This window comes from Gymnoscopelus braueri (genome assembly GCF_963280865.1).
Source record: "Gymnoscopelus braueri genome assembly, chromosome: 17".
In the NCBI taxonomy this organism is placed as follows: Eukaryota; Metazoa; Chordata; class Actinopteri; order Myctophiformes; family Myctophidae; genus Gymnoscopelus; species Gymnoscopelus braueri.
Genome location: NC_137617.1, coordinates 16935264 through 16959820, shown reverse-complemented (window position 1 = coordinate 16959820; position 24557 = coordinate 16935264). Strand labels below are relative to the sequence as shown.

General features: G+C 41.5%; 1 protein-coding gene across 3 annotated transcripts; it reads left to right on the top strand.

The window, feature by feature from the left end:
• Positions 1 to 2341: 2341 nt before the first annotated feature.
• LOC308104243 (ataxin-2-like protein) lies at positions 2342 to 24162 on the top strand. Of its 3 annotated transcripts, none has more exons than XM_080454624.1 (23): positions 2342 to 3175; positions 5554 to 5593; positions 6481 to 6537; positions 7480 to 7551; positions 7969 to 8128; positions 8861 to 8982; positions 9687 to 9778; positions 10666 to 10917; positions 11261 to 11700; positions 11988 to 12074; positions 12217 to 12330; positions 13064 to 13147; positions 13402 to 13463; positions 13959 to 14293; positions 14388 to 14457; positions 14716 to 14850; positions 15241 to 15301; positions 16095 to 16276; positions 19064 to 19208; positions 21964 to 22073; positions 22275 to 22454; positions 22581 to 22755; positions 23378 to 24162. In XM_080454624.1, exons 1-23 carry the CDS (start codon positions 3030 to 3032, stop codon positions 23425 to 23427), a joined length of 3171 nt encoding a protein of 1056 aa, XP_080310750.1. In that variant the 5' UTR covers positions 2342 to 3029; the 3' UTR covers positions 23428 to 24162. The 3 variants fall into 3 exon arrangements, with proteins under 3 accessions (XP_080310750.1, XP_080310749.1, XP_080310751.1); XM_080454623.1 differs by having other exon boundaries at positions 11988 to 12098; XM_080454625.1 differs by lacking the exon at positions 6481 to 6537 and having other exon boundaries at positions 11988 to 12098.
• The last annotated feature ends 395 nt before the right edge of the window (positions 24163 to 24557 follow it).

The following is a 24557-nucleotide window of genomic DNA, read 5'->3' as shown; positions in this document are numbered from 1 at the left end:
TTCCAACTCGTGTGCCAAGCAGTGTTGCCATGTCCAAATATTCCACATTTTATTGCAAGAGTTTTTGAAAATAGCAGATCTACAAGCTTCACAGTGAGCTTTTAGATCAAGACAAGTTGCTTCTTTTGGGCTTGTTTTCCTAGACCTGGTTGCTTGTTTCTTTCTCAAAACCTGGCAACACTGGTGCAAAGCACAGCTCAGGTTTGTTGGGACCACTATTTAACTGGCTTGACCATAGAGTTAAAAAATAAGGGCTTGACCCACATCATTTCTTACAATGTGTGGAATCGTGAAATGCAAAAATAAATACAATACAGAATAAATGCTCATATGTAAAACGTCCAACCACAAACGGGGCATTAAAAATACGAAGTTATTCATTGGTAAATTAAAGACTGGTAAAGTCAAACATCGCGTTAATGTGTATAAAGTAACTGTGAATAAGTACTGTGCCTGCTTAAGTACAAATTTGAGGAATGTTTTACTTTACTGGAGTATTTTACATTTTACACTTTTACTTATACTCCACTACATCGAGGAAGCAGATATTGTACTTTTACTCCACTATAATTACTACGGGAACTACTACTACTTCAGACCTACTGTATATACTTTGGCAGTTTGAAAATAGCAGATCTATAGCTCACAATGTGTCGCAATTTAAAGCCAGGGTTGTGAGCTTGTAGATCTGCTATTTTCAAAGGATGTTTATACATTTTAAAACTTGTGAAATGGGACATTCTGCATAATGTGTACTTTAAGTATATTTTGATGCCAATGCCTTTGTACTTTTACTCAAATACATTTTGAATACCGGAATTTTACTTGTAACAGAGTATTTCTGCATTGCAGTATTGATACTTTTACTTAAGTAAAACATTTGAGTACTTTTCCCACCACTGGTGTGATGTGCCTGCCACGTGTACAGTAAAACATACCCTCCCCCGGCTATTTCAGAGGTAACATTGTAGCTAAATAGACAAATATTTATCATACGGGGCCCCCCGCACGCGCTCACTAGTAGGTCAATAACGCACGCACGCGCAATCCCATGCCCCCTCTGAATGGTGTCACACCGATATTAGTGTCGTCGAATTGTGTGTCTCTAGGGGACGTCTTTTTGCAATTTTGCTGTTGAGGAGAAGATGAGATGACCAAAGCAGTACAATGTTTAGGTATTTGTACTTTACTTGAGTATTTCCACTCACTTTTACTACGACTCCACTACATCTCGGATACAATTATTGTACTTTTACTCCACAACAATTATTTGAAAACTTTAGTCACTAGTTGATTGATTGATTGATTGATGTACTACTTTATTTAGTAAGACATGAGAACAACAGTACATGGAAGTACAAATTCATATAGTTACTTTGTAGATGTTGATTATTATTATGACAAAACATACATCAACCATGCACTTCATTCTATGATTTCGGCCATTTGAAAATAGAGGATCTACAAGCTCACAATGCATTGAAGATGTTTATACATTTTGAAATATATATATATATATATATATATATATATATATATATATATATATATATATATATATTGTATTTAACAGAAATGCAAACAGCACAGACATACACTTTGGTCTAAAAGGATCACACAAAAAAGTCCAGTGGACTTGTTTCCATTGAGGTCCTATTCAATTATTACACCAACATAGCATACAAAATAAACACCAAAATACAATATCATCACAAATATAAAACACACTATGTACAGAGTATGAAAAATATGGGTAAAAAGGTTTATCTAAACAAGGAATAGAGAGAGAAACAAGGGAATTCCCTTGTTTTTTTTTTGTTCGTTTCCTCTATCTACCCTCTTATTAAAAAATCACCCACTCATCACGCTTGTGATGTGACAATAACGTTTAATTTGAAGTCGAGATGAGGTGATCGTTACCTCGTCTCAAACTGGGGTCTCACTCCATCTTCATTCCCAATGGTGTAAGTACATTTACTCAAGTACTACTTAAATACAATTGAGGTATTTTTTACTTTACTGGAGTATTTCCAAATTTCTGTACTTTTCTACTCCACTACATCTCAAAGGCAAATATTGTACTTTTACTCCACTACATTTATTTGTACATTATATTATTATATGTTTTTTGTTCGTTTCCTCTATCATTTACCCTCTTATAAAAACAAATAAAATCACCCACTATAACGTTTAATTTGAAGTTGAGATGATGATGCAATCATTTCGTCTCTACTGGGGTCTCACTCCATCCTCATCGATACTAGTGTAGTGTGGGGTCCCCGACTAGTTTTGATAGGTCACCGATTTCGGCATAAAAAAACGCAACGTAACAACCGGTTTCCCACTCACTCACTCTAACCCCGCGCGCGGAGCGAGTGTGAACCTCATCTACCGTGAGGTAGTGCAGGTTTTTAAAACAACACGAAGCCATCACATTATAGAAGCTCCAACCAACAGGCAACCGATCAAAGAAATCCCACTAAAAAGACGTGGTTTTCTTTGTGATCCAACGGGCTGGAGGAGGAGAAGTGAACGCTAAAAAGGGAAAGAAAGAAGATCAAGTCTACCTGGACAGTATAATAGGACGATCCGGGACCTTAAAGCTAACACTAGTAGCCAAGCCCTGCTAATCGCTCTAAAACAGCTCGCCTTTTCACGTAAATCGCTGTTATTTGCGTGCTTAGTGGATCGGATCGGCCATTTTCTGTGGTTTGGTTTGAAACGGGACGTGACCGATCGGAGCGGGCCGCCGCATTTTCGCGTGTTTCCAGCTTGCTCTACAAGGGAAGGCCCACAACCGACGGCTATTTAGCTATAGCCAGATTAGCCACGATAATAGCCGGGTGTGATAGATTGATAATACAGATAGATTAGAGGGGTTTCCAACGGGATCGTACGTCCCAGGGCTGAAATAGTGATCTCTTTATAAAAGAGATCCAACAAAAAAAAAAGATCCAAAAAATCTGGATTGATTTATTATCAGTGTTGATATAAAGCAGCTAAAACGAAGTGTCGTGGAAAGGAAGGCCATGTTGAAGCAACAACAGCCCGGCTCCGGCGGCGGGCGCAAAGCGTCCTCTAACGGGACCCCGTCGGGCCCCAGGGATGCAACTACTGTGTCCTCCTCCTCCGCGGCCAACAGCGGGAACAACAACAACAGAACCCCGGTTGGGAGGTGAGTAGGCCGGGATAGCGTGCTCAGGAAAGGCCGGGGATGTCCCCCGTTTAGGTCGAGGCCTACCGGTTAAGCGTAAAGAAGTGGGCGCGTCACCAGAGACGGTGTTGCCAGGTTTTGTAAAATAAGTAACCAGGTGTATGAAAACAAGCCCCAAAGAAGCGACTAACACATGAGCACTTTAAACCTCTATTTACGTCGGCTATTTGAAAATCGCCGATCTACAGGCGCACAAGGCTTGGCAGAACATTTTTGAAATATTTTAGTGACACAAATGTTGTGTGGGGGTCATTGGCATAAAGTATTTTCAGATGGGGGTGCGCAGACAAATGCATATTAATTTGGGGGTCTTTGACATGATAATCACTGTTTTAAACAACCCCAAAATAAGCAACTACACTTTAGAAACGAGCCCAAAAACGACCAATATTAACGAGCAACTTTACAGAAAAAGAGCCAAAGTCGCTTACAATAAGCGGACATGGCAACACTCGTCACAGAGACGACTTGTGCCGTGGTCCTATGAAATGGGTTTATGTGAGATGGACAGTGTATTTAGACCAATCAAATGGGTTCATGCGAGATGGACAGTATGTTTAAACCAATCAAAAGATCCCGTGTCCAAACTGACCGCATTATTGACTAATGGGGGACATAAAACATAAAAATGCGACTCCAGAGAGAAGCAAGTGAAAGCGACATGGAGCGGCTAATCTAGTGGTTCTCAATTTGTGGGTCGGGAGCGCCAATGCTGTCCCCACATGATTTAGGGGGGGGGGGGGGGTCCCCAGATGACAGTGAAGTGACAATTTAAGGACTTTTAAGACCCTTTATTACCTCGAAAAGAAAAATACTATTACTGCATCAAAAGTGATCAACAAACTATACTATAAAAACTGGTCAAACATTGGCCAACTTGTCAAATGATATAAGAAAGAGGCGAAAATTGTGAAAATGGCAGATATGATATTTTCACTATGTATCTGTGGAACCGTAAATGTAATGCCTTAACTCCTACATTCCAAGTGCTTGTCAGGGTGGGGGGGCCCCAGTTCAAATATGAAACAAAATATTGTTTATAATCGCAGAGACAGTTTAGCTAGCAGCTAATTTGCATCGGTTGTCTCTGGGACAAAAACACTTAACAAAAATCTTATCGTGCAAAAAATATGATTAACTTATTTTGCACATTAATGATTGATTAAATCACCATTCATCAACACACTGCATCCTCTGTCATTGTTTTGCAACAATGAAGGGATGCAACTACTGTAAATGTGAGTGATGTTTGTTGAGGTTCACCAAATAATTAAAGGTAGGGTTAAGTGATTTTCTTTGGTTAAAAACAGAAAATGCATTTTCGTTTCAGTTTCATTTCCAATTTTATCCAATCAGGATAGAGAACTCAATCAGGATATAGATTAAACATGTGAAATTGGAAGTGATGACACTAAGAAATGAGCCAGGCAAAATTGGAACTGGAACACTATAAAAATGGGTAATTTCTCCTGATTGGCTGAGATTTTGACACCTACCGTAAAATGTATTTTCTGTTTATTAAAGAGCTGGAGAGGCGGGGAGACTCCTGTTACTGAACAAACACTCTATAGCAATGATTACTATCAGAATATAGTGCTTTAACCTTTTAACAAAATACTTTTTGTTTTAACCCAAAAATATCACTTACCCTACCTTTAATGTATTGTTGCCATGTAATTTATTGGAAATTTTTATTTTGTGTTGCAGTACCACATTGAAAACGATTATTGCGCTTTTATGTGTATATCCTGGGTTTAAGTTATATTGTGTCACTGTTAATTCGTATTTCTTTTACCCAAATAAAAAGAATGCACTAGAGATTGAAGATGGGGAGTTGTAAAACCTGGTATCAGGGTTTATTTAAATATCTTTATTTTGTATAAACAGCCCAGTTATTTTCTAACATTATTTAGGGATCCGTTTGTCAATATGACTTATTCAAGTGCTTGTAGGGAAATTGATTCCTGGTCCACTCTTGGATGCATAGTTTTCTGAACTAAGAGTTAAGATAGCTGCAGGCTGATTGCTCGGTAGACCTATAAGTCACAGTGTAAACTCAATCTAAAATGAACTGTTGCTCAGTAGAAGTCTAGTAGAAAGATAAGTCAGTGTAAACTCACTCTAAAATAAACTGTAAGTGCAACGGAAATGACAGACCAACCAGTCAGGATTATGTGAACAAGTCACCAAACAAGTTACACATAAGGTGGAAGTGTGGAATGACACTGATACTACAGTACTGTAGCAAGAAAGAATGAATAACAAGTTGCTCTCTGCCAGTTTTGAGGCAAACACACTGCGTTCCAACGTTGATGTCTCTTTTGTCTTCTGTCTCTCAGGAATCGAACATCTGTGAAGCCGCCTTTCCAGTCGTCCGCTGTGAGTATCACTCTCTAATGCACTGGAAATAGACGATCTACAAGTTCACAATGCGCTGCAGCAGCGTCGACACGTGAGCTTGTAGATCTGCTATTTTCTATGTGCGACACCCACGCACAACTAAGTATAAATCAAGCCTAAGTGAAGCTGTACAACGCACCAACATACAATGTTTGTTTTGAATTTTGAATTTGATTTAGCTTAACCCATTAAGACCGGGAACGGATCTGTGTCATTTTAAGATTTCTTTGGCTATTCAAAAATAGCAGATATACGAGCTATATATGAGCTTCTATATCTGCTATTTTTAAAAAATCTTGAAAATCTGTGCAAATCTTTGAATATATATATATATATTTTTTATTTTATTTATTTTAAAGCGATTTTTTTTACTCAAATCTTTGCTTCTGGGCGGTCCCTGGAACAACAAATTTTGAGATGGGGATCCACGGCCAAATACATATAATTTTGGGGGTCCTCACATGAAAACGTTTGAGAACCACTGATATTATAGCAACATAAGTTTAAAAAAAACCCTGAGGATTTGGAAGACATTTGTAGATTAGAGTTAAAATGTTCGCTTTAAAAAAGTATATATTCAAAGATTTACACAAATCTTCCACGATTTTTCAAAAAATAGCAGATCTACAAGCTCATAGTGCGGCTGCGCTATGAGCTTATATATCTGCTATTTATGAATAGACAAAGAAATCTAAAAAAGACACAGATTCTTTCCCGGTCTAAATGGGTTTAAAGGCACTTTGTTTTATGTTTTATGATTATCTTTACAAGAAGTTTCAGGCAGTGTCGGGTGGTTTTGTGCTGCTCTTCATCATTGTTGATGATTTGTATTTCTATGCTGAATGACGTTGCTCTTCCATCTGTAGGCATTTGAGGGTGTGTACAACAATGCCAGAATGCTCCATTTCCTTACAGCTGTGGTGGTGAGTCACGTGACCATGTTATCAATGTCATTCAGGTAGCTTGATGAGTTAATGCTGCAAAGCAGCTTGATGAATCAATGCTGTTTATCCCCCCAGAGATCCAATGGAGCATAACGTCACCCTGACCTGTCCATACACTAGGGCCATATTACTTAACCCATTAAGACCGGGAAAGCAACCACTTTAACCATTATTTTATACGTTGGCTATTCAAAAATAGCAGATATACAAGCTCATAGTGTGGCACAGAGTGCCGCGCTATGAGCCTGTAGATCTGCTTTTTAAAAAAAAATCATGAACATTTGGGCAAATCTTTGAATATATATTTTTTAAAAGTGAACATTTGTAACTCAAATCTTTGCTTCTGGGGGTCCCTGGAACATATTTTTTTTGATGGGGGTCCGCAGCCAAATACATATATTTTGGTGGGGGTCCTTGACATGAAAAGGTTTTAGAACCACTGACATATATTTTGTTTCAGGGACCCCCCCAGAAGCAAAGATTTGAGTTAAAAATGTTTGCTTTTAAAAATACATATTGAAAGATTTGCATACATTTTCACGATTAAATCTACAAGCTTGTATATCTGCTGTTTTTGAATAGCCAAAGAAATCTTAAAATGACACGGATGCGTTCTCGTTCTTAATGGGTTAAGGATGCAGCAAGTTCATCATCCCATCTCCATCCCGATCTGTAATGTCAGGCCTGTTGATGGCCCTAGGCCTAGAATATAAGCAGATGGCTTCTGATCACACGGTAGTCAGTTAAAATGTCATCATGACCCAGTCTGGGAAAATCTGGAAGTGTTGCGTTCTATGCAGTGTAATGTAGAGTGATTTGCACCTTCTGCATCAACGGCTACGACTAGACTTGGACTAGAGTTTAGTTTTTTATACTTAACTCATTTATAAAAATCCTGTTCTGTTTCTTGCTGTTTCTTAGGGATCCACCTGCGATGTAAGAGTTAAGAATGGCACTGTGTATGAAGGCGTCTTTAAGACTCTCAGCTCTCGGGTAAGAACATGCAACCTCCTCGATTTAAAAGGACCATATCGGCGTCAATAAAAGTCATCGTCTACACAGATTTGGCCATACATTGTACATTATGGACAATATGGAAGTAAACTTAGTCTGACATTAAACTACTGGCTTCCTCAAAAATAAAACTACCCATTGTATGATTTGGAAAATTGCAGTAAATACCGTGGCGTGAGTATTGCCATTAGTCGCCAATTGTTGAGCTAAACATGCCAGATCACCGGTATGCTCCTTTTTAACAAAAATGCTACAAAGTCATTTACCAAAAGTAATTCTATCACTGTAGTGGTGCATGCAAAAAGAATGTAACCTGTGTTCATGGTGCACGAAAAGCATTGCCTTGTCTATAATGTTCACTTCAAAACATCCCCCTCTGTTGTGTTCTGCCCTCAGTGTGAGCTAGCAGTGGACGCCGTCCACAAGCGCGGCAAGGAGGAGAGCTCGCCGACAGTCCCACCCCGCAGGGAGGAGATCATAGACACCATGATCTTCAGCCCCTCAGACCTAGTCATCATGAACTGCAGAGATGTGGACCTGAACTTCGCCACCAGAGGTAGAGGTACACACATGCACAATACAATCCTTACTGTCCATTTTGTTTTACGAATGTGACGAAATGGACTTGGAAACGTAACTTGACACTTTCTTCTGTTGCGCAATCACCACTTCCTGTTATCATTTACACTTTCTGCCGGCAGAGCCAATTCTCACCTTTTGAGTTCCAAGCATTCACATGCAGTGTAGTCTGGGATGGGTTTTGGTCAGACGTTGGTGAATGAAAAGAGAGAGAGTGAACAACTGTATTTTCCCTTTCAATAAATGTTTAAGTTTTTAAAATCACATTTATTCTATAAGGTGTACTTCCAAAACTATTGGACCAGTTGAAACAATTAATCATTTTGTACTTTGATATGAAATGAAGGAGAAGAAAGAGCATCTAAAGAAAATGAAGTGTCTACAGTATACTTGTTACGTAAATTTGTGTTCTGAGGAGACGAACGCTTACATACAAAACTAAATATTTTGGAGGATTATTATTATATTATGAGGAAGGTAGTGCACGCACATCCGTGGCCCAGGTGCAAGCAGTATCACAAAAGGATCAATCAGGTCTTCATCAGGACATATCGTATGTCCTGATGAATATCTGATTGATCGAAACGTTGACGCAATAAAATACAGCTGAGTTTTTTGAGTATTTGCAGTGTGCAGACTCGACTTCCTTTTTTAATGATTATTATTAGATTAGACATAGCCTTAGTGATGCTTTATCTGTTGTGTTTAGACACGTTCACCGACACTGCCATCAGCTCAACTCGTGTCAACGGAGAGCACAAGGAGAAGGTGCTGCAGAGATGGGAAGGTGGAGACAGCAACGGGGAGAGTTACGACCTGGAGAATGATGCTGTAAGTAGGCTTCAACACACAACAAACCTGACAAATGTATAAAACCTTTTTTTTGTGTGTGTTGGTTGGATGCTAATACACGCCTTCATGTAGACCAGTGGGTTTCAACCCTTTTCATATCAAGGCCCATTATTTGTTTGGCATTTGTGCCACGGACCACCATTTGATGAGATTTAGACTCTCAGACCCAAAACTTAGAATATTTTGTTATCGTTGCATACGATTTTGTCCACAATTCCATGCTGTATTGATGTGGTACCATAGGAGAGATAACAGGCAAACGGGCAAACGTTGATCAAAATAACAATTATTTAATAAAGTAATGCAGATGTTTAACAATAATGTAACTCTTGAAAGTGTAAAATGTAACCAAATGGACCCATAAGGGTCCATTTGGTTTCATTTTACACTCAAGAGTTAAAGATCTATAAGGGTCCATTTGGTTACCAACTCCATCATTTAGCTGGGGACCACCTGGAACCCCCTCAAGGACCACTGGTGGTCCCCGGACCACTGGTTGAGAACCACTGATGTAGACTAATTCAAACCTCAGACTTTTTGTTAAGTGACATCAGAAAGCATTTTTTATCTAAAACTTCAGAAATCTGCTTCATTATTCAATTGTTCCTTGAAAGTATTTAATGTTATTAATGCCCAATTACACTCTGCACCTTAATGACGGGATTCTCTTTTCTTTCTTTCAGTCCAATGGCTGGGATGCCAACGAGATGTTCCGCTACAACGAGGTGAAATACGGAGTCACGTCAACATACGACTCCAGCCTCTCAATGTACACGTAAGTCCTCATGTGGACGCATTGTCCTCCAGAATGACCTGCTATTCCGTATGAAAAACAAGCCCAAATGCTGTACACAATGAATTGTAAAAGAATAAGCAGAGGATAGGGTAAAATGTATTTCTTAATATGCTACCTTTTACAGTGGTTGATTAAGCTTAGACATAAAGAAATTGTCTGTATGTACAGGTATAGCCATAGAAAATCTTAGTAACATTAGCAATGAGCAGTATTCTGTGCAAATCTGTATTCTATAGCTCATGCTGTGACCATTATTATTATTCTACTAAAAGGGCACTTGTCACATTAGTGTGAGACATTTTCTTGCAGTGCTAATTAAGTCTGCAATACGTTGTAGCAAAGCCCCCGTGGCTGCTTTTCTTTGAAATTCTCATTATGCTATTAACCCATTAAGACCTGAGACCGATTCTATAAAATATCCTATTTTTTTACAAAACGGAAAAACCTGTTTCTATATCAGTGGTTCTCAAACGTAATCATGTCAAGGACCCCCAAAATGATATGTATTTGACCGCGGACCCCCATCTGAAAATATTTTGTTCCGGGGACCGCCAGAAGCAACGATTTTGAGTTAAAAATGTTTGCTTTAAAAATATATATATTCAAAGATTTGCACATTTTCTCGATTTTTCTAAAATAGCAGATATACAAGCTCGTAGCGCGGCACTCAGTGCCGTGCTATGAGCTTGTATATCTGCTATTTTTGAATAGCCAAAGTGTAAAATAATGCTTTTTTTTTTGCTCAAATCTAGATATGACACATATGCGTTCCAGGTCTTAATGGGTTAATTCCACACTGAAAGAGAAAGGAAAGCTGTTCCCTTGGTTTTGGTTCCCTCTTTAATCTCCCTTCGTTCTCTCCACAGTACACAACTAGAGAAAGGACCGAGCTCCGAGGGCTTCCGACAGAGGGAGGCACGTGCTGCCCGCCTGGCCAGCGAGATCGAGTCGAGCGCCACGTACCGCCACCGCGTCAACCTGGAAAACGAAGAGGGCAAGAGCGAGGAAGACAAGTACAGCGCCGTGGTGCGCGAGGGCAATGACCGCGAGAGGGGCCGCGAGAGCCCCCGTGACAGAGACCGCGAGAGAGGCAGAGACAGCCCCGGGGCTGGCAACAGGTGAGAGGGGCTTGTCTGAGTGCTGACCAATAGAACTCATAGTTGGCAGTGGAAGGAGGAGCCTGTATTAAACATTTTGTGTTGTTATGTAGGAACTGACCCGTGTTCTTTCTATATGAGTATAAGGGAAGTGTTTATAAAGAATTGTAATAGAACAACTGTACGGTGAACAGAGGCCATGAAACGGCTATGGCAAAGTCAGAAGTCCCTGTAATGACAACCTCACCTCTTTAAATCCTTGCTGGAGGCTTTTTCCATCACATTTACAGTAGGGAGCTTTGGCGGTACTGTTTGTCCCATGTTGGTTCCATGGGTGTAATGCGATTATTTTTTTTGTTGTCAGGGAGGGCAAGTACATTCCGTTACCCCAGCGCCAGAGAGAGATGAACAGAGAGCGGGAGCGGGCCGAGAGAGGTCCAGGGGGTGGCCCCGGAGGGCCCCCGCCCCACAACCGCCTCAGCAGCGGCGGCGGCGGCGGCTACCGCTCCAATCCTCAATCATCCTCCCGGCCTCCCCTCCCATCCGGCACAGGCACGCAGCCGGCCGCCTCGCCCTCAGAGCGGAGCAGTCCCTTGTCTGGTCGCGGCGGGGCCTACGCCAGCAGCCCCGGCCCGGCCCCCGGTGCCGCCAGCCCCTACACCCCCGCCTCTCCTGGCGGGCCTGTGTCTGCAACCTCAGCTTCCGCAGCACCCTCCCCAGCCAGCCCTCCACATGGACACAGTGTCCCCCACTCACACTCGCTCCCTCACTCGCTGTCTGAGGCCGGCAGGCCTGTCAATGGAGGTGAGTGGTGTTTTTGATGTTCATCTTTGCTGTGTTGACCGATGTAATCAACATGTCGACTGATATATATGATGTTGAAATAAACGCAGCTGTCTGCACTCAATTTCTTCAGATTGTTCTGTCGGCACAGAAGATAAGACTTGACAGCCGTAACGTCTGTGCTAAGGCGTGACCGTCGTAATGTCCGTGCTAAAGAGGAATAAAAATCAGTTGAAACTGAGAACTGCTCACGTAACATAGAATGACAAGCATTTGAATTAACCGTTCTCTTTTCTGTCACCCCCCAGTGTCCTCCAGAACCTCTCCCAAGGCCCAAAGACCACCACAGTCGAGTAGAACGATCCGCACTCCAAATGCACACAGTCAGGCCACAGGTGCACACTCCCCCGTCACATTCAGTGAGCGACTTCATTCTACAACACACTAAAGAATTTATTATTTAACTTTTGCATCTGAAACTGACCTGTACCTTTTTCTTTTTTTTTACCCCCCCCCCCCCCCTTGTCATCTAACCAGCCGCTCGCTCCCCCAAGTCGGGCTCCTCCCAGGACACACCTTACTTGGACACGTCGTCTGTCTCCATGCCTGCCCAGAAGACCTCCGGCCCCGCCCCCCTGTTCCCCGTAGACGGTAAAGCCAGTGACCTCACGCCTCCTGCTCTTGTTAAGCTCCACTTCCTGTCAAAGCCATTTTTTATTCTGTAATGAAGCGGGTGTCACCCCCGCGGTCACAGGAGGCTTGCCGGTATCGGAGAGAATGTGACAGTTATTAAACCATTAAGACCGGGAAAGCATCTGTGTCATTTTTAGATTTCTTTGGGCTGTTCAAAAATAGCAGATATACAAGCTCCCGCGCTATGACCTTGTAGATCTGCTATTTTTGAAAAATCTTGAAAATGTGTGCAAATCTTTGAATATATAAAAAAAACATTTGTAACTCAAATCTTTGCTTCTGGGGGATTCTACAAAATGTCTTCTAAATCTCTAACAGTTTTCTTTTTAAAAACCTATGTTGCGACATCAGTGGTTCTCAAACTTGTTCATGTCCAGGACCACCCAAAATTAATTATAATCCCATCTCAAAATATTTTGTTCCAGGGACCCCCCAGAAGCAAAGATTTGAAGTTACAAATGTAACATATTCAAAGATTTGCACACATTTTCACGATTAAAAAAAAAAAAGCCCATAGCGCAGCACTCGGTGCCACGCTATGAGCTTGTAGATCTGCTATTTTTGTATAGCCAAAGAAATCTAAAAATGACACCAACTCTTTCCCGGTCTAAATGGGTTAAAGCAGAAATCTACTGAAGCGATACATTTTTAGAGGGAAGCTAATTAATCCCCTCTGTCTCCTCTTCCACAGTGAATGAGATCTTGAGCACGGCCGCGAAAGAACGCGCAGCTGCTGAGAGCCCCAGCAGCACAGAGGACGGCAAGAATAATAAAGGTGTGTGTTGAAATGAACTTGCCTGAGATTTGTGGGTTTCTCAAATGATGTGTTCCACCTTGGCATGGAGAGATGACCCATGATGTGTCTGTTTGTTGTATTTTAAAAACCATTACAATATAGTTGGCTTTTGGGTGAGGAGAACAATTTTGTGATCGTGTGTGACCCTAAAACAATTTCAGGGCCTAAAAATAGCATTTTAAAATGTTAACATTTGTTTCTCTTTAATCATTTGTCCCTCTGCCTTGCTGTAGCTCCCTCGGTTCAACAGAGGTCCCAGATTGAGGAGCTACGGAAATTTGGCAAGGAGTTCAGGGTAAGAGTTGAGCGGTCAGCCATTGAAGTGTTGAAATGGAAATCTGTTGTCATCTCCAGAGTTGGACTACTTCACAAATCACAATTAAAGAAATTCCAAGTTCGTGGCTAGTTGACACGTTTGTTAAAATACCAAATGCTGTGATTCTCAGTTTCAGTAATGGGGTTTCTGTGCTTTAAGAATGCTTATCAATTTTGCCAACATTAAGGCTGTAGAAAGTATTTAGGAAGTCAAAAGTACAAGTTTCAGTGGTCTAAAATAGTTTGCTTTTCAAAAAAGAAAATGTGATGGATATCGTAGATAACATATTTATTATTCATCAGAAAATTCAGATTTGTCTCGCTTCTGTGTGCATTTAGTCTGTGCCCCTTTCCACAAGTGAGTAAAATATGGTCTTTCATAGCTAATCCCATATCTCTTGTTTTTCTCTGTCCCTCCCACCTGACATCACTGCCTCTCCATCCATCCATTTATCCGTCCCTTTGCTTCTTGCAGCTTCAGCCGAGTGGAGGCAGCTCTAGTTCCCCGAGCTCCCCGGCAGCAGCGACACCCCCCGCCCCCGGTGAGGCTTCCCAGTCCAACCCAGCTAAACCTTCCCCATCAGACCTGACCCCAACCCCGGAGCCTAAAACCCAGACCCCTGCACCCAGCCCCTCCCAGGCGTCACCTGCCACTGCTGAGGACGCATCCAAGGACAGGGCTGCTACGCCTATCGCTACAATGACCGCCACCACGGGACCCATTTCAGAGAGGCAGTCACCGGCTACTCCTCAGCCTGCGAGAACCCCAGTAGGCGACGAATCGGCTGAACGGCCGGAGGGCATGCCTGAGTGAGTGGTCGATTTAATTTGTCCTAACAAACGGGTTCGATTTTTGTGTGTTTTGTCCGTTGATTGACTGTTGTCGTCTTTTGTCTTCTTCCAGACAAGTGAAGAAGTCGACACTAAATCCCAACGCTAAAGAGTTCAACCCAATCAAACCTCAGATGACTATGGTAAGCCATGGTGGTCAGAACGCCAAAACATGGAAGAACATTTTACAATAGCCTTATAAAGTATTGGTAGGCAGTATGTCCTTGAAGATAACATGCATGTCTGCATGATCTGGAATGGAAAATATCATTTTAAAAGCAATAAAGAAAATCAGCTGTAATAATGCAGAATTCCACCTCATATTTGTTTACAAATGAAACAAATTACCACGGGTTACTTCAGTGATGTATTTACCTCTGTGGTGTTGTTTGTTTGTGCAGTCAAAACCCAACACAGCCCCCACCCCACCTCGGCCCACGCCTCCCAGCCCAGTAGTCCTTCAACACCCAGGGGGACAGGCTTCTCTCTACAACGCCCCCTACCTCTCCTATGTCTCACAGATCCACTCTGTACAGGTACATTTTTGCTGCTGATGGCTTATTTAAATGTAAATTAGGTTTGTGTTAGGAAATGTTTGGGGGGCATAATATACCGTAATTTTCGCACTATAAGCCGCACCTGAATAGAAGCCGCAGCAGCTAAACAGAATTAAATCAGGTCTTTGTGTAAACTGGACAGAAAAAAAGTAGCCTGCGAAAATAGATTGGTGGATTGGTTATTTTCGTCGCTCAACAGTGTTGGGCTCAAGTGTTAAATCGCTATCCAATCCAACACAGTTTTCAGAAGTTAAAATACAGATCGAGCTCAAGTTAACTTGTAGGGTTGCAGAGAACGCGCATGGGTTAGCTGTATGCATTCCAATCTAGGCATTTTTCCACTGACTTAATCCTACTATTTGTCACCAGCCTCCTCAGATGTACCAGTACATGTCTACAGTCAACCAGGGAAAATACCCCAGGCCCAAAGGTATGCATAGTCCACCACACTTTTTATTTTGTACATCGATTTGAATCACTACATTCTGTGTATAAAACTGTATAAATTGACTCTGTTCAGTTCACATGTGGTCTGTTCCTGGTTGTTTGTTTGTTATTACTGTGCAATGTCAGACTGATCCATTGTGTAAGTACCATTGTGTATGTGCCAAATCTCCACGTGAGTTCAAGTCAAAGATTTGAAATGGCGAGAACCAAAAGAGGTGATCGTAAACAGACCACAGAGCTTAAACACAGTTGACAAGAGACACTCTAATGTGCCACAATTTTTTTTGTAGACACTATACTCTATCCTGATGGATTAAAAGAATGTAGTTCTGCTCTTGACTCAGTCAATGATCTAAAACTTGATGTCTGCTATACACCATGGTTTAATGTCCTGAGATGGCATCAAATGACTGAGATGTTTGGACAATGTTCTAAAACGGTTTTATCTGGTGATTCTTTGATCTGAACTGGGCTTTTAAATTGAACCCAGTGAAAGAGTCAGTGTTGAAGCTTCTTCTTATCACAAAAGCTTGGATTAAAGGGAATACCACCAAGGGAATATTCCCCTTTAACTGGTGCCTTTACAACGAAGGCAAAGTTCTAGAGCTACGTATATTTCCAGTCTTCTAAAATCTATGTCTGGAATCATAACTCAGTGATGATTTTGACTAATGTAAAATTATTACATCGAAGTGTGTGTGTGGAATTCACACTGCTATATTTTTGCCTATACTGTTCTTGCATGTTTCCTTTCTAAAGTCTCATGTCTCATACAGGCTCAGTGGTGGCTCAACGCGCCGATCATGGTACCTCAGCCCCCCAAATGCTGCAGGCTACGGCGTCAGCTGCCGGGGCCCCGCTAGTGGCCTCACCCTACCCCCAGTCCTACCTACAGTACAACCCACAGCAGTATGGCCAGCAGCAGGTCATCCAGGCCATGTCACCCTACCCTGGACAGGTAGGATCAACTGGGAGGTTGGGGGGCAATGTACCTGTATATGCCGGGGTCCCTGTGTAGAGCTGTCACTATTACAACATTTTAGTTTAAGATGAATTGTCATCCAAATAATTGAGATTAACGGTTTAATTGTGTTTTTGGCATTGGACTTTGGAACGTACGCATACCAATCTAATTTCTGTTTGCCTTTTTTAGGCTGCAAAAATTGCACGGCAGATATGACATAACTTGACACAACTTGAATAGACAAAGAAATGACTGACTTATAAATGTTATACTTGTCGATCTGCTACTTTTGGAAAATGTTTGAAAATGTATTCAACATGGAAATGATTATGACGATTATGCAAAATAATTGCGATTAATGTAATAATTGTGACCGGCCTACCCCCGAGGATATACACTTTGCCCTTCACTGATACATGAGTGGCAGTATATACTCTGTAGAATTCCCTTAGCAGAAGAAAAGTCCCATTGCTACTAGGGGTGTCACGATACGCCTAATCCACGATTCGATTCGACTTTCGATATTAAGGTCACGATTCGATTCGATTTTCGATACGATATATATTTTTAAAACATCATTTTGTTCAGCTTTGAGGGCTATATGATTATTAATTTTTAGGCTATTGTCTTGATTTGTAAAGAAAAACACATGTTTCTCAATAAGTCCCTTTTTATTTGAATAATATCAAATGAGAATGAGAATAACAAAAAGGGTTTTATGCCCTTACAACAGTCATTTTCAGATTCTTCTTTAAGATGAGTTAACAACAAGAAGCTCTATAACAAAATAAAATCTAGTTGAACATGTAAGAAAAAAGGATCCAAAGACAACTGTTATTTGGCTACATGTTCTTAAACATCTTAAAGTATGTTCACATTGTTTGAACAGGTAAGAGCTTTAACAAACAAGAAATGTGAATAATAAGCTAAGCCAGGGGTCTTCAACAGGTTTTTCTTTGTTTTACCTTAAGGCTTAACCCCATCCCTTTTCTGAGGTGAACTTTAGCCAAAAATAGCAGATCTACAAGCTCACAACACCTCGCGCTGTGAGGCGTTGTGAGCTTGTAGATCGGCGATGTTTGGCCGTGGGTGTAGAGGGGGAAAAGAGAAGATGGAGCAACTATCAATGTGGAGCATAATCGACAAACGGTAGCCGTTTTGTCAACAACGCGTCGGGTGCCCTCATAATTCACTGGGAAGCCAAAATATAGCCAGACTTTTGACTTAAAGGAAGCGGGAGGGTTTCCAATTCTTCCGTTTGTGTATCATCATTACCATCGCTGGCTTCAGCAGTGGCCATGGTGAAATGTAAAGTAGTAGCCTAGTACAGACGCAACACTACAGCGGTGTCTCTCTCTGTCTACTCCAAACTCCTCTGTGGTGTGTGTGGGTTTGTCGTGTCGTCTTTTTTTTCTCCCCCGTCGTAAGCACGCATGCGCGATGCACGGAAAAACACAACAGCTGCTCGCAGCATGGCTTCACCCGTGCAATCGGATGTGCGCATGCGTGGGAGTATTTTTTTTAATTAACCCTTGAATCGCGATACGGCTTTTGATTTCGATACACTGTATCGAACGTCATTTTCGGTTCGATTTCGATACGTATCGAGTATCGTGACACCCCTAATTGCTACTCTGTTTACTCTCAGTTTGACACAAAGTAATGACTTTAAGGACTGAAAGGTTCAATGATAATTTACTGCGATGGCTTGAATACAAGGACAATTTATGTTGTTATAACATTCCTTTACTGTCCCAGTACCCAAAAATAAGAAAACACCTGAATTGAAGTAAAATGGAGGCCAAGATTACTTGGCTTACTTCAAAACAGCGCACACTATGTAGTCCAAAGTCTCTTATGTTCGTAATCGTAATATGGCCCGATCGGAAATACAGCTGAAGAAGATAAAATGTACTTTTTAAACTACTTCCAGCCTAAATCGTCTCATGTACGAGTGATGCACACACCTCGGCGTGGGCATGTGTGTTCAACTGAACTAACATTGAAGCCCACACGCAAGCCCACGCCCGCTCATGCATGTCATGGTTTGAACAAAATAAAACATTTTGCTGTATTCATGATTGGGCCACAACCACAATACAATTGTTTACAAGAGACTTTGGACAACACTGAGTGTTGTTGTGTCTTTTATTAAAAAAAAGTGTATATATAGTTTTGCTGTTGTTAATGTTGGCCTCATCAAGTGTTTTATTTTTAACCGTAAAGGAATGTTATACAAACAAATTCTCCTTGTGTTCAAGACATCACAGTAAATGATAGGAAAAAAGTCATTTTGGGGGTGAAGTACTAAAGTTTTTTTTTAAATGGGAGACCAGTTCTTAACCCGCCATCTCTTATTCTGCTGGTTGTACTTTACTCTTACATATTAATAATGCATAATTATTGGCGTATGGCTCTGTTATTTCCAGAGGGGGGGAATTAGAAAAGGTCGGAACTAAAGGTTAGATTGGAAGGGTTTTTAAAGAACTAAAGGTCAGATTAGAAGGGTTTTTGAAGAAGCTATAAACAGAGGGAGAGAGGGTGGTTTTAGAATTTCAAGAGCTGCTTGTTCCATGGAGTGCCAGTGTGAGGCAGAGGGGGCAATCACTGTTGTTCACAGCCTCTAGTGTCGCCCCCAGCATTTTGGTCAAAACTTGGAAGTGATTTACAAATGAGAATGACTTGTTTTCTTTCTCTCTCAAGCTCTCTCATGCTCAAACACACCTTCTCTCTCTCTCATCCATCCCTGTCACACGCTCTGTCCTCTCTTCTCCTCTCCAGCCCATGTACTCCATGCTGCAGGGTGGAGCCAGGATGATTGGGCAGGGAGGTGGCCCCCACCCTCAGGCACTGGCGCCCCCTGGAGGCCCTCAGTTCCAAGGGCAGGGAGACGGACAGCAGGCCCAACAACAGGGCATCTATGGAGGTTGGTACTACGTTTATAATGAATGAGATTATTTGTTATATACAATGCATTCAAATGGCAATGGCTTGTGTTTGACAAATTATCAGACTTTGGGAACTTGCCAGTATTTAAACCTGAAACCAATCATTCTATTCTGACATAACACATCCTGATTCTCTCTGTGTGTTGAGCTCATGCTGGAAGACCACCATAAACTTCATTATTGTTGTTTTGCGTAGACGGGGGGGGGGGGGGGGGGGGATCTTCCTCAATACATGGAGTGCAAAGTGAAGTCAGATTTTCGCATGGCCTCCACAATAGAAACCGTATGATTTGTGTTAAATATAGGCAAAGTATGTTCGCTACCTAAAGTAAATCTGGGGTCGTATTGGTTTCGGATAGGTTTGGGATCCTTAAGAATTTTTACGATTCCTTCTTAACGGTCGATTTCCTTAACGGTTCCTTTAACGATCGCTAGGTGGTTCAAAATGGACCCTTACAGGTCTGGAACTCTTGAGAATGTACAATTGGAACCAAATGGACATGTAATAGGGGTGTAACGATACGTTTTAACAACGATTCGATACGTATCATGATACTTGGTTGTCGATACGATACATGAACGATACAGGTTAATTTAGAACGATACGGTACGTTTCAGTGATTTAGCCGATACGATACATGAACGATACAGGACAGTTAATTTAGAACGATACGATTCGATTCAATGATTTAAAATCGATATAGTAACTATTTCTTTACCCCAAAACTCTGTGTGAAAAATAAATACCTGGATACTGGATATAAACCCCTCTTTCTCTTTTTTTCTTCTTAAAAGTACTTAGTATTGATATAATTGATTATTTGCATTGCAGAACGATTCGATATAAGGCTGAACGATTAATCGTTTTCAAACCGAAATCGCGATTTGAAACCACGCGATTAGCTAATCGCAAAGGCCGCGATTTTTTAATTTTTAATTTTATCATAATAAATCATTTTAATATTCATATTAATCCCAGAGCACCCGCGGGACTTGTCTCCTTCTCTCCAGAGTGGCTGCCTGCATCTCGCTACAGGGAGCGAGAGGGCAGCGAGCCCCCCCCCCCCCCCCCCTCTCTCTCTCTCGCTCTGTCCCTCTCATAGAGTTAGGTCTCCGTCGGCTACGAGTATTTAAAGTTTGTCGAACGGCCGTGTTGCGCAAATCCCTGATGCCGCGCGTAGCGGTAAAACATTATTTTCGGTGCGACACAAGTAGTGTAGTAGTAGTGTTGCTCCTATCTATGTTTGTTTCTGTAAGTGTAACTTATATTTTTCCCATCATTATTAAACTATTACTGTTGGATGCTGAGATTCAATGTAAACAATACGATGCAAAGCACTTCCTGGTCAGTGTTGCCAGGTTTTGTGAGAGAAATAAGCAACCCTGTCTATGAAAACAAGCCCAAAAGAAGCGACTATGAACTGTATCTTTGTCACTTATGTTATGTACAGTGGTGGAAAAAGTACTCAAATGTTGTACTTAAGTAAAAGTATCAATACTGCAATGTAGAAGTACTCTGTTACAAGTAAAAAGTCAAAATGTACTTGAATAAAAGTACAAAAGTATTGGTATCAAAATGTACTTAAAGTACCAAAAGTAAAAGTACTAATGTTTGAAAATAGCAGATCTACAAGCTCACAACGCGTTGCATCACGGCGCGTTGTGAGCTTGTAGATCTGCTATTTTCAAATAACCTAGGTATAAAATAGGGCCAAAGTGGTTAATTTAGGTTTTACAATATTATAATTTATATCTGAAAAGTAAGTAGTCACTAAAGTTTTCAAATAATTGTAGTGGAGTAAAAGTACAATATTTGCCTCTGAGATGTAGTGGAGTAGAAGTTAAAGTATTGGAAATTAGAAATACTCAAGTAAAGTACAAATACAGTACTTAAGTAAAAAAAGTACTTGGAAGATACATGTTGGAAGCAATGAAGCAATTCATATCTTTTAGTTCTCATCCTTATTTATTAGGATCTAGAACAGTAAATAAATGGTATGCCATTTGGTAATGTTCCATTACTTCCAATTACTTTTTAAACGTACACAGTGAATACTAAACTGAAGCTTGACTTAAAAAAATGTTAAAGATTTTTTTATTTTTATTTAAAAAATCGCAATCGCAATATCAGTCAGAAAAATCGCAATTAGATTTTTTCCCAAAATCGTTCAGCCCTAATTCGATACGATTATTTGCATTGCAAAACGATTCGATACAAAGTCAAACGATACGATATTTAACTGTTTGCATATCGATATAGTAGATCGTTGAAAATTCAAAACGATTTTTTGATGCAGTTACTATATCGTTACGCCTCTAACATGTAAGGGTCCATGGTGGTCCTTGAGAACCAGCAGTATAGCAGAAGTATGGTATAGCAGATGTGAAGTCCACATACCAGCTCTGACGGTGTGATAAACCGGTTTTGAACTATGATGGATCTGGTTCCTCAATGTTGGATCTGGTTCCTTCGGTTCCAGATCCCAACCCTAGTATTTGAAAAGTTAGCTGCATGGTAATCGCATCACTGCTCTCTTATTCATATTTAATTAAGAAAAAAAGAAATGCTTGCATCAAATGGTTTTTCTGAACTGCTGACTGCAGACTATTCCTGTGAAAGCGCCGTGTTGTTTGGTGGTGGAGACACCCATAGAATAGATCGGATAGCCTCCAGCTAATGAAATGACCCATCGGTTGGAATGACGGCGTCTTTAAACTCTTCTCTCCCTGCAGCCCCCCAGTCCTTCACCCACCACTCTGGTGCAGTGCATCAACCTCAGCCCTCCAGCACCCCCACAGGCAACCAGCCCCCACCGCAGCATGCTGCCCCTAGCCCTGGACAGGTGAAAACACTGCTATTGCATTAATGCTGTCGTGTGATAAACTATTGTTAAACTATTGTTTATCGATAGCAAATAGCTAAATATATTTGGAAATCGATTATATATATATATATATATATTTTTTTTTAAATTAATTAAATCAATGCCATTTGGTTTTCCTTTCATGTGACATGTGACGTAATGCTTATGTCTCCCATGTAGAACGCCCAGTCGGGACCCCAGCCCCAGTCCTTGTACCACTCAGGCCCTCTCTCTGCCCCCACCCCTCCCAACATGCCGCCAGGTCACACGTCTCCCCAGGGCTCCTACCCCATCCAGGGATACAGTATCCATGGCCACCAAGGGATCCCACACACGTACAACCTGGGACAGATAGCGCAGGTATAGCTTTTGGCATGTTGATCACATTAATGATGCTGTGTGCCAAGTATGATATTTGATGGATTGTCAGAGAGCCATTTTAACTGAATTAATGAATGAATGCCCCCCCCTTCCTCTACTCCGCAGGCTCATGTCCAAGGAGCCATGTCGGGCCCCCACCACTCGGGGAACCAAACTCACCATCAGCTAGTCATGTTGCAGCCAGGCCCGCCCCAGCAAGGCCCTGGCTCGGTTCAACAGCACCCTCAGCATGGTCCGCAGCAAGGACACCAACAACATTTCTACATAGGACATCCACAAGGTACATGGGCCTTAACAACCGCTTGCTGTTGAGTCAGCTTGTTGAGTCGGGTTCAGACTGTTTACTTGCGTGCAGATGCCATAAAATTGGTCCACAGTCGAGAAAACCATTGTAAAGCTGCACCTGTGAGGAATGGTCTCTGTGTGCAATGCAAGTCTACATGCTCTTGTCGTGAACCAAACCCAAGCAAGCATATTTGTTATAATTGGGTAGAACTGTAAAATATAAGGTTGCGTTGGGTTCGACAGGACCTCAAAACAGTTTTCGGTCCTCTGCACTGAGGCTAAAACTGCTGGTCACGTGTATTGACGAGTATGTATACACTCGTCTGTATTTAGTCAGTTACCTGTTTTCTGAAACATTGACTCGTGGTGCCTCTGTACCGAGGTTTTAAGAACCAATTGTCTAATTGTTAACATTATGCAGGCTTTAAGGTCAAGCGTTTATATAAGCGTGAACTGTGTTTATCCAGAATAGGTGAGACTTGGTGTCTGGTTCCAGTATATTTTGATAAGACAAATATCACAACCCAGCCCTCTGTATTTCGGTATTTCCTCCTGCAGTTGGAATGAGCTTCTGCCTTGACTGAACCCGTCTTTTATTCTCTTTCTACCTCCCACAGCGATGCAGGTACAGACGCACCCCTCACCCTTCCATCCACCTGGAAACTGAAGACCCTCTGTCCCCGGGCCCATCCCATCATGCTCCTTTTGAACAAACCCTGACACCCTCCTTCGCCTCCTGGATGTGACAACTGGACTGTGAACGTGAGCCACATGAACTGGGACTGACGGGACACAACAGCCCAGGGGAGAGGAGAGGACCATAAGTCACAAAGCACCTTATTCCTCTTGCTGTTCCAACAACCTCTTTCTCAGCCCTCCTCCCTTCCCAAAAAAAACGAGGAGGGCTGGGAGGATGAATTTCGACGGAGGTGGCGGATAGAAGCAGCATCCAAGCCCAGTTCAACCATCCACTCTCCACTTCAACTCCTTCCTCTCAAAGAGACGTGAGGCATCATGCTGGGTGGACCACACGCGGAGAGAGAGAGGATTACATCTCAACAAAAACAAATCTCTGACGATAAACGGAGCAAAGACAACTTTTATCTTCCAATGTTGCGTTTTGAGACGAAAGATGCAACCTTTCATGGGATTTATGACACTATGTGTCGCGGATTAAAACGAACGATGGCATGAAAGGAGGGAATCGGAGAGGAGAGGTGGTTTTTTTAGCAAAACATTTGATTGTTTTTTGTTTTGTTTTTTAACTCTTGATCCAGTAGTGAAACCCCTCCCTTTTGACCTTTTCTTCTCTCCCATAGGGGAATAATAAATAATAAAAATGGAAAATACAAAAAAAATATTAAAACAACAATGACCAAAAAATAAAGTTTTCAACTTAACTACATAACTTTTGTTTTGTTTCATTACAAACATTGAATTTACTTTAACCAGGACTGTTAGATCTGCAATCTGTAAGATTAGTGTCCTACCTGAGTCTCTGGCACGGCGGCAAAATTAATTCGGTTGAGCAAAGAAGGAAGCCTGTTTGGGTGGGAGAGCTTAACGATGTGTGCTTCATGCAATACCTCTATCAACCAGTAGTTGTCCCACCTGACCACACTACATTTCTCAATAGAATAGCAGGGAGGAAGACCGCCTCCAACCACTGCAGTTATGCTGTATTAGCATACTCTGCCATACAGATTGGTTAAAATAACGCTTTGTTCACCGAAACAAATGGCTTGCAGCGTTAAGATTAGGATGTGGAAATTAACCTCTACAACAGACATTTTAATT